The sequence below is a fragment of the Cephus cinctus genome, unplaced genomic scaffold (genome assembly GCF_000341935.2).
Source record: "Cephus cinctus unplaced genomic scaffold, Ccin1 Ccin1_scaffold0606, whole genome shotgun sequence".
NCBI classification, from domain to species: domain Eukaryota; kingdom Metazoa; phylum Arthropoda; class Insecta; order Hymenoptera; family Cephidae; genus Cephus; species Cephus cinctus.
The window spans coordinates 104,437-114,802 of record NW_014333252.1 but is presented as its reverse complement, the minus strand read 5'-3'; the positions used below and the strand labels follow the sequence as shown (position 1 = coordinate 114,802).

The 10,366-nt window shown below is 39.4% G+C and overlaps 2 protein-coding genes across 7 annotated transcripts; one reads left to right on the top strand and one right to left on the bottom strand.

Moving 5' to 3' along the window:
- The first annotated feature begins 357 nt into the window (after positions 1-357).
- LOC107269108 (anoctamin-8) lies at positions 358-9,359 on the top strand. Of its 6 annotated transcripts, none has more exons than XM_025086370.1 (16): positions 364-657; positions 985-1,070; positions 2,349-2,509; positions 2,580-2,856; positions 2,936-3,124; positions 3,212-3,397; positions 3,469-3,621; positions 3,697-3,832; positions 4,364-4,419; positions 4,841-4,915; positions 4,980-5,279; positions 5,782-5,796; positions 6,196-6,393; positions 6,470-6,761; positions 6,852-7,172; positions 7,248-9,359. In XM_025086370.1, the coding sequence occupies exons 1-16, from the start codon at positions 486-488 to the stop codon at positions 8,039-8,041; spliced, it is 3,411 nt and encodes a 1,136-aa protein (XP_024942138.1). In that variant the 5' UTR covers positions 364-485; the 3' UTR covers positions 8,042-9,359. The 6 variants fall into 6 exon arrangements, with proteins under 6 accessions (XP_024942136.1, XP_015598082.1, XP_024942138.1 ...); XM_015742597.2 differs by having other exon boundaries at positions 4,980-5,324; XM_025086369.1 differs by lacking the exon at positions 5,782-5,796 and having other exon boundaries at positions 4,980-5,324.
- Positions 9,360-9,463: 104 nt separating this feature from the next.
- LOC107269120 (PCNA-associated factor) lies at positions 9,464-10,273 on the bottom strand. The gene is made up of 4 exons (XM_015742627.2): positions 10,010-10,273; positions 9,853-9,933; positions 9,653-9,792; positions 9,464-9,590 (listed from the first exon to the last, which is right to left on the bottom strand). Exons 1-4 carry the CDS (start codon positions 10,044-10,046, stop codon positions 9,546-9,548), a joined length of 303 nt encoding a protein of 100 aa, XP_015598113.1. The 5' UTR covers positions 10,047-10,273; the 3' UTR covers positions 9,464-9,545.
- Positions 10,274-10,366: the final 93 nt, after the last annotated feature.

The window sequence follows — 10,366 nt, the reverse complement described above, 5'->3', positions numbered from 1 at the left end:
CGAATCTTTCACCTCTCTCTATGAGTTTCTTTAGCCTACGCTTATCCACAGATTTTAGGTACGAATCCATCCCTATCCATATGCACCCTAATCCTAGGAGTCTCTACAAGCAGACGCTTCTCGTCACGAGAGAGGGTTGTACATACTGCTATATGAGAGAACTCATTGGAGGGGAAGTTTTCTCATTGATCGCTTCCGCTAGGTTCGCCATTATCCCATCAGATGGCGAGAGGTTCGACCGTAGAGGGCTTCAAAGAGGGATGAGAGGGCCCGAGAAGGAATTCAGTTCGTGCGCATGCGCGTTGGAGTACACAAGGACTTGAGTGTAACAGAGAGGATAGCGTGGCACGTTGGAAGACAAGTTCGTTAAAGGGTAGGAGAGAGCAGAGAAGGGATAGAGAGTTGGAGTGGTGGCAGTGGTAGTGGCAGTGCCAGTGCCACTGGGGGAGAAAAGGATTCCTCCAGGTGATACCGTGGGGGACACTATGTCAGGCGGCGAGGGGTCTACTATCCCGATCAATCTTCTCGAAAACGCTTCTACGACGAACGTCGAGACTATCAGTAACAATGACAGGATGACCAGCGCTAACGTTGCACCCTTGGATGGACTTAGACGGAGGAAGGTCATACACGCGGCCAAAGAAACACTCGACAAGGGCAAGTATATATATTATATTATAACTTATACACGTTTTTATGTCTTTATGTTATTATACATATATTTCAAATCATTCAATATTTCTTTTGTCGAATACAATCATTGTATATATTCCAATTCTTTGTTTCGTCGGCACCATTGACTTCCGGTACATACATTTCCCATATATGATTTCCATAGAGTACAGTTAAATGTTATATATTTTTTTTATATCAAATAATAAAACATCCTCGATCCTTTTGGTACGTAATAATTGTATAACACGTTATCGATCTATGTTATTTTCAATTGTTCATTATCTTATCGAATATGTAATGACTTTTTAGCATCACGTCTTCTCAGACGGAAGATACCATGTACCGGCCACTTGATGACCCCCCGCCGCCTATGGATACAAAAGGTTCCAACTCAGGTTCGTTACTGTTATTATAGATATGTACGCTTTAATCTATAATCCAGATAATGACCTTCCTTCGCATGGCCTCTCCCCTCTCTTTTTTTTCGTATGAATAATATCGCGCCCGTTCGCACGATGCTGTGTTTGCGTGTGCGCCATTCGCTACATTCTTCTTTATTAAGTAACGAACCGCCTATCGATTCGGTTAACGTTCCTGGCATTACGACACATTACCATTCGTTCTAAAACGACTCGTCCCGAACGTCAACGCCCTTCTTTCTATTGAATTTCATTGTTAATCTTCTTTTCTCTTGGCCCCCATTTGCATAGAGCATCTCTTTATTCTTAACAACATAACAAATGCGCGCGTATCTGTTTATCAGTTACCCTATTCATTTATGATATTCTGAGGATGCATTAAACTGAATTCTATAACTCTGTTATCTGATTTTGCCAGCTAGTTGGCAGAACTAACTGCAGTGGGCAGAGTTGAATAGAATTTACAGATCCAAATGGATGACGAGGGCGAGGACCCGATAAACTAAGAGACGATGAAGGAGCGGAGGGTAGAAATGTTGGAGATGTTAGTAGAGAAGGAATTATAGTGGCGAGTAGGTCAGGCTGGAATGGTAGTGGATAACATTACACGGAAATTCGGTATTTGGAGCTGGGCCAGAATAATGGGCATACCTCATACCTCACGCCAGAATTCGTGGCACGTATTGAACCTTATAATTATGATGCTGAAGTATCAAATAGGAACATTTGTTTTTGTCCGCTTCTACAAAAATCTGTATACTCAAAGGCAGATGATTAAGCTGTGTTTACTTACCGTTAGGAATATTGATAAGACCACTGCTTTCCCTTGAATTGAGTTTTTCGTAAAGTTTTTTCTTTTATTTTTTTTTCTTCTCTATGAAAAATCGTTCCTTTGCGATTATTAATGGCAAAATTTTTTTTGGAATTCAAATTGGACAAAAGGGGGCATTTGTTATTACGTGTCATGCTTTGCCTCTGTGTTGTGGCAATACTGAAAGAGAATTATAAAAGAATATTAATTACAGTAGTGATCGTTACTTATAACTGGTGGCAGCACCTGTTTATGGTTACTACTACCGCCATCTGTTTCAAAACGACGAACTACCAAAGCCACGTGGTGTTATAAAACCATTCTAGAACTCTATTTGAATGGTTTGTTCTTATACGCACTTGTAAATTAAAATGTTTTTAAATTGAAAAAATATAATAATTTTAGGGTGACGGTTTGATTATACTGTTGTAATTGTTCATTAGGAATGCGATGTGGTGATGATGTTCCCAAGTGGAACAGGAGACGAGACGTTAATGTGGCTACTAGGACGGCTACGTGCTGGTACACCGGGTTTGGTTGTTCATGTTCGACATCATGCATCTTCCGATAGTTATGGATTTTATTTAACAGCACCATTCCCCGTGTGAGTATAAAATAGAAGTTATGGTTATTAAGTAGAAGGAATATTCTGTTATATCTTATGAAAATTACAGACTTCTCAAGGCTGCGGAGGAAGTACACTTACCGAAAACTCTTCACCGTGAATTTGGCGGTGGACTCAAAGAATTCGTTGGCTCAGAAGCACGCTGCTTCGAGGGTTACGACGATGAGGCACGATTCTTCACAACCCAGGAACGACAATCCTTGGTTTTACACCTTTTGCACACGCTTCGAGCCGCACCGCAGGATTTGCACAGCTTACCGGGTCTGAAGATGGTTGAGGGTCAGGCAATAATACCTAAATGTATCTCGGCCGGAATAATTTCTCAGGTTACTCAAAAGAGAATATTCGTTATGCTGTTATTAACTAATTGTTCATCTATTTAAATTGATTGTGACTTTAATGCAGGTCTTTCCGCTTCACGAATTACCAGCCTTGGAGAAACTCCAGAGAACGTGGGTACGGGCTTTTTTCAGTCCGCAGCCTCTTGATGATATCTGTCGTTACTTTGGCGTGAAGATCAGTATGTATTTTGCATGGCTAGGGCACTATACCACCGCCCTTATAGTTCCAGCTGCAGTGGGTGTCATATACTGGGTCAGTAAGATTATCAAATGAACCAATTAAAACTACCAAATAAACGAATAATTTAGAATTTCTCTTGACTTCAATTCATCATTCTAGGTCGGCATCATTGGACGGAACCAGGCGGTGGAAGACGTGGCCTACGTTCTTTTCTCAGTCTTCAACGTAATCTGGGCTACTGTATATTTAGAGACATGGAAACGTAGGGGAGCTGAATTGGCCTATAGATGGGGAACTTTGGACCAGAGGGATGATCTTCTCCTGGAGCCTAGACCTCTTTTCACAGTAAAAAACTTATTTTTTCCTGTATCTGTTTATTTGACATGAAAATTACTAGATCATAATATTCATCAAAGGGTACTCTTGAAACTTCGCCGGTGACGGGTAGATTGGAGCCGACTTATCCCAGATGGAGGAGGAACGTGTTCCGATACTTTGTCAGCATCCCAATAATAATCACCTGTTTGCTTTTCGTCTTTATTGTCATGATTCTCAGCTTTCAAATACAGGTATATAGAAAACTTCAGGAACCACTTCCGCTTCAAACTCTTTCTTTCCTTGAAAATCTTTTTTTTTTCTTACAGGATTGGTGGGATGCTGGACTTGAATCTGGTGGTTATGGATTCTGGCTGAGTTATGTACCAAAAGTATTGCTGGCTGTGGTGATAACGCTAATGGATGAGGCGTACTTCAAAGTTGCAGTCTGGCTTAATGATTTAGGTAAACTCTTCAAGACTCGTTTCATTATTATTTTCTCTTACACCTTTTTTATTATCATTAAAGAAACTTGTCCTCCCTCTCAACAATCTATTCACAATTCATGTCCAAGTGATTGATCGTGGTTCTGTGTCAAATATGGATCAATGGTTATGATCAGTCCTTTATAATCTTGATTCAAATACCAGTGATTATTGGTCAATCCTTGTGATTCACTCTGTGCACGATTAGATAACTTATTCTAGATTATTTCGCGATCTACTATTATCATCTATTCTTTACAGCTTTAGCTTATCTTTCTAGATTTATCAGAACGACTCACCGAATAAAAACATCTTCTCTGTAGTGATTATCTGTAAATATGTGCATAGCCTTTGAATCCTTTATTGGATTCTGATCCATGGGATAGACTAGAATTCTCCTTCACTTTAATCATAACCATTTAGTATACATACGATTATTATATAACATAGATTCATAGATGATCTGTCGTAGCATATGGTAGTATCTATGATTTTTGTGTGTTGGACGCAGAAAACTATCGTCTCGACACCGAATACGAGAATCATCTAATCTACAAGGTGGCACTGGTAATGACACGGACTTTTCTTTTTATGAGCAAGAAGAGACACCACACACAGGCTTATCTTTTATGCACGTGACATTGAATTAATGTCAAAAAAGAAACTCTGTGTCGAAGCAGTGGAACAAAAAAATCATAAACGATATATAAAACGATTAAGAGTGTAGAAAATATTATATAATTGATCTATATCCCATGTGACAATAGTACCCTCTTTTAATTCCTTGATCAAAAACCGTAGCGCTCTGGCTGTCTCTGTCGCTGCATGTCAATCCTATTGTAAATTCTTGTACACTTTATTGATTTTTTTTTTTCGTAAGAATGCACATCCAATTATTGAATTGCACGCTACATAATTGATATTATAAAGTAAAAATCCTAGAGCCTTTTATAAAAAATAAAGTCAATTATTTGGATGTTCTTTTTAGTTTCAGTTCGTCAACTCGTTCCTCTCGCTGTTTTACATAGCATTCTATTTGCAAGATCAGGAAAGACTAAAAGAGGTAAGGACTCTCGACTTTTACTTGAATTAATATTTAATCTGATTAATTGACTTTGTACTTTCAGCAATTGGCAGCACTTTTAATTGCTAGACAAGTCATTGGAAACCTTAAGGAATCTGCTGTGCCATATTTTATAGAACAATTGCGACTGGCTCGATTGAGTTTCGAATTGTTTGGTGCCCTGAGTCCGAGCGAAGCGCGTGCACCCCCTGGTGAAGCTGATACTGGTACCAAAACTGCAAGATCGGATGAGGATTCCAAGGATACTAAGGATGCTGAAGACAAGGACGAGAAAAATGAGTCAGCACGTGGGAAACAACCGAGAAATGTTAGCCAAGCTGAATTGGAGAGTTCTCTCTACAGAGTAGGACACCTCTCAAATTCTCTACTTAGTGACGTTACGTTCAAGGTTTGATCTAGACTTAGACGATCATCCTCGATCATTTTCTAAACATATCCTAATCATGATTGATACGACACGACACTTCCTATAATTCTATTGAATCTACAGTTTAAATATTCTAATCTCTATGAGAAAAATTTTGTCAACGGACACGAGGAGTATAATTACCTATGAGTATTTCATTCGAATTTAAAATTCTAATCATTAATTTTCCTAATTATTTATATCTCATGCATGTTTCTATCATTCACTTTTGCGCACGCTTTGACTTCTTATTATTCTCTATTTTCATTTTTGAACGGTTTTCTTTACCTGCTTTCAATTTTTTAAAGTTTTTTTATTTTTGTGATTGGAAATGATTATACTGTTTGACTGGTTGTTGTATTGTTTTTTTGTTTGAAACGTTGCTTGCAAAATTGTTAACCACTTTTTTTTTTCATTCAATTCCGTCAACGAAGCGCAGGTACCGACGAAAAAGGTAATATCACTCATCCAATCCTTCATTTTAATAAAGGAAAATCGTTTGCTATTTTGCTAGTTTTATTTCTTTTTTGAGAGACTCACGAATATCACGAATTATCACAGTTATAATAATATGTTCACTCCTGTACAATCAATGCACCCACATAGTATATTGTGAACTCGTGGAATTTTGATCCATCTGTGTCATGTGATGCTTTATAAACAGAATAATCTACGTAGAGTTTGGACAGTTCCTAGAAATAGAAAAACTAGAATACCAGACAATCAAACAATAAGAAAAAAATACCACGAGTATCTTTATACTGATAGAAATACTCTAATTACAGTCTGTGGACTTGAAGATAGAAATAAGTAATTTATTTTTTAGTTTGATTTTCTCTATTATTATTTTCAGTACGATGGGGCCTTTTCTGAACACTTGGAAATGCTGTCGCAGTTGGGCTACGTGTGTCTCTTCTCTTCAGCATTCCCTCTAGCTGCAATGGCTGCTCTCTTGGGAAACTTACTGGAATTGCGTGGTGATGCTTTCAAATTATGCTTCGTTCTTCAACGACCGTTTGGTCGACGTGTCTCAAACATTGGAACCTGGCAGGTGATAATTCAATCATTAAAATGATGGAGTTGTTGACAACAGCACATATCCGGTGACGTTCAAATTTGAATTCCAGAATGCAATGGAGGCTATGGGACTGGTAGCTATCCTGGTGAATTGTGCTTTGATCGGATTAAGCGGTCAGGTGCAGAGGATGTTTCCGGAGATGTCGGCGACACAGACGATCCTCCTCATCGTCGCCCTGGAACACATTATGCTGGCAATCCGCTTCGTGATAATCTGTGCAATTCCTGATATTCCAAATTGGGTCGCAACAGAAATGGCTAAGGTTGAATTCTTGAGGAGGGAAGCAGTGAGGAGACTATCCTCAACACCATCACCCGAGCAGCAGCCAGCCACAGTTATAGGTAAATCCATAAGAATACTGTACCATAATAGAAAATGATCTGTCGTGAACTAAACATGGCAGAAGAGATATAAATTTGACGCGAACTCAGGGAGATTCGTGGTGAGTGCAGCAGACGGAGAACAATCCGTGGAGCAAGAAAATCTTCATTCTGAAAGGACCGTGAATTCTTCGGTATCATCGAGTCAACCTACTACTCCAAACCTCAGCAATCCGCCGACGCCATCACCGACGCCAACCTCTACGATAACAAGCATGATACCTAGAATCGCAGAGACTCCACCGCCAGCCGAATCACCTGGTGCAGGAAGTGGAAGTGAGAGTAGCACTCCAATTCTTTCCGATCATGGATTAGGAGGTACCCGTGATCTTCACAACACACCTAGGGCATCCATTCCTGGAGGAGAACGAGGTAAATCAGTCAACTTTAAGAAACCTTGATATTTTTACATTTTTATATACCGAATGCGTTATTCGCTTTTCGTAGGACGACGCTCCAGAGACTGGTTATCAAACGAACAAGAAACATCTCCAGGAGCATCCGACTACGGACATCACTTAACGATCGGCCCTCATGGCGGTGTCGATTGGGTCCGTCGATTAGGATTAGTAGAACCAGGAGGTCGTAAATCAAGCGATTCTGAGATCAGCGGTGTGGGAGCAGGAGGCGGAAGTGGCGATGAGTTCAGTCTACACAAATCAACCGACTGTATCGTCTCCAAAGAGTTGGCCTCCTCATCAGATAGCGACCTTCTGCGTTCAGCTCCTCCATGGGCAATGGCTCACAGAAATCAGAAGTTCCGATTCTCACCGGAAAAAGAAAGAGAACGTGAAAGAGAAAGGTCAGAGAATAAACATCAGCAATATCATCAACGCGAGTCCCAGGATCATCGAGATCGTTTATTGCACCTGACCGAGAGAGAGAAAGATGGTGTTAGTGGTGCTGGTGCCGGTAGTGGTGGTAGTGGTGGTCTATCAGACTCAAGTAGGACAGTATCCAGTCAAGAAGATGAAAAACCATCGACAGAGGAACGTGAGGCGAAGAAGACACGAGTCAAGCAGAGTCTGATGAAAAGGGCACGTTCCGTAGCTATTTTCTCTCTAAAATTAAAGGAGCGTCGAGCCAGAGAGGCCGACTTAAAGGCAAAGGAAGCGGAGAGGGAAGCCCGATGGCAGCAGCCGCAATCATGCGTAGGCGGAGAACTCTCCTGCATCCCTATAGAAAAGCTCATATCCGTTGATGATATCGCATCCATGGATATGCGGCGAATGAATCACTAGTCGCAGCTTACTTCTTTTTTGTTCCGTCTTGGCTAATTAAGAATATTAGCATTGAGGAAACGCGAGAAATGGATGGACTAATGATTAAGCGAAGACGTTACCGAATGACGCACAAAGTCGCATCGATCCCTTTAATGATGAAACTAGATAGATAAAAATAATTCAGTAAGAGACAAAGAGTAGATCGAACCTAAAACCGACCCTCAAACCTTTGACAGTCACAAAGAAAATTCGCTTTATTATTAGGTTAGGACACCACAAATATCAACAGAATTGACAATGCCCAGAAAAGAAGGACTGGTATCGACAAACACTATCATGTTACAAGGGACCCGTAAACAACATTTAAAAAAAGGAGTTTAACAGAATGGAACAATTTCCAAGATATATCCCAAGAAGCGTACATAGTATATAGTGTATATCTCCATCACGAACACATTCCCCTAGAAGCATTCGCTGAAGAAAGCTAACGTAAGACTTTTGTAAGGCTCTATAGAGACGCCCTGTAAAGCGTGTTCCAAAATCCGAAAGATACATGCGATAATATCCATTGTTGTTGTTGTTCTTGTTGTTGCTGAATCGTACGTCGTTACGTATTGTTGACTAGAGATTAATGAGTTTAAGCGAACGTTTTTGCCAAAAGGTCCCTACCTAGCCATTTTGTATTGCAAAACGCGAATGACTCGAAATGATAATTCTATATTTCTGATAATATTTTTCTTTCGACGAATCGTTTTAATAATAAATATTTTTGCATGAATAGGAGACGCAAGTGATATTTTATTTCGGAGATTATCAACATCGAGAGATACAACTTCAAATAAGGCAGTGAATTTAGGGTTTTATCATTTTTATTTATTTCTGGCAAGTTCTACATAAATGGCAAATTTGGGGACCCCACTGTAAATAGAAAAATCTTTAACGCGACGAGCAAACAAACCAGTATAAAAAACCGATGTGTTAATTCTGACTTGATGGCGTAGCGCACATTTTGCTCCAACCCTTTCCACCTTACATCTCCTACTGTATGTCATGCACACAGCAGACATACATAAATACTACTTCAAGGTAGAGACAGATATGTAAACGAGCGCAAACCCCTCAAAGTTCTGTTATCTCCATGAGACTTATTGCAACGACACCACTGTGTGTGAGTGAGAGAGAATGAGAGAAAAGAAAGAGAATATTTAGGTAGATTTTTTTAGCCTAGGTCGCTTCTTAAGGAGGCAATGCAATGCCAACAGAGTTTAAGCATATGTGTTTCGTAGATGTTTTCTATAAAACAGAAATTGATTAAATAAAAGGAATCCTGATTAAATTGTGATTTTATCATTCTCACCTTGCAACTTTGTACTGTGCGTTGACCAGTAAAGACAAACTCAAATATATTAGATATTGGTTAGTCAGCATATAATGATTGTATAAAAAAATAAATTAAATTTATTTCATATATAATAGCCTTATAGAGAACAGTATCCAAGTGGTAATTAGACATACGTACAGCTTAATCATCGCTCTTCTCAGTAGGTGATTGCGCAATATCCTTATCCTATCATAGTAATAAGAAAGCTTAATTATCTGGAAGACAAGTTAAGTATGCGATATACTCACCATAGAAGAGGCAGAAATTTCCGAAGCAGTAGATTCTTCTTTGTCCTTCGAAGCTTCTTGTTGAAAGAAGGACGTGATAGGCTTTTGCCAGTTGGGGGTTTCACGTGGATGGTATGGATTTCCTCCAGAGTAATCTCTTCCTAAAAAAGACATAGTGAATTATAAAAAATATATTTTCAATATTAATAAAACATACCTACCCTTGCCTCCTCCCTCTGACGAACCAGATGAACGTAAAGCAGCCGTGTTTGACACTTTATGGGGTGCCTTAGCACCAACGGCTAAAATAACAGAGCGTTAAAGCGTTCATTGTTTACGGGTTGCTGGAACAAATGATAATATTTTGACAACTCTTACCTTTCGCTGAACTGGAACCGGCCTTTGTTCTGACCATAATTCACGTGAATATTGTATAATTATTACAACACAACTCACTAAAATTCTGTCTAAATTTTCAGACGAGTTATTAGAATCCTTCCTTCCTTCCCTTATGGCTGACTCCTCCAATGAGTAGATGTGCCAGTAACAAATCCTAAAGTTATTAAAATCAATAAGTCCTTTTTCTTTCAAGTGGTCAATCAACAGGTTGAACACGTTCAAACACGTTTAATTCAGAGAAACGGTCAGGGAAAGTTATATGTTTACTAAAAATTCTGAAAGGTGGCAGTAGAAGCAGTTGGCTTATATGGTAAATATACCAATGGCAAACATGAC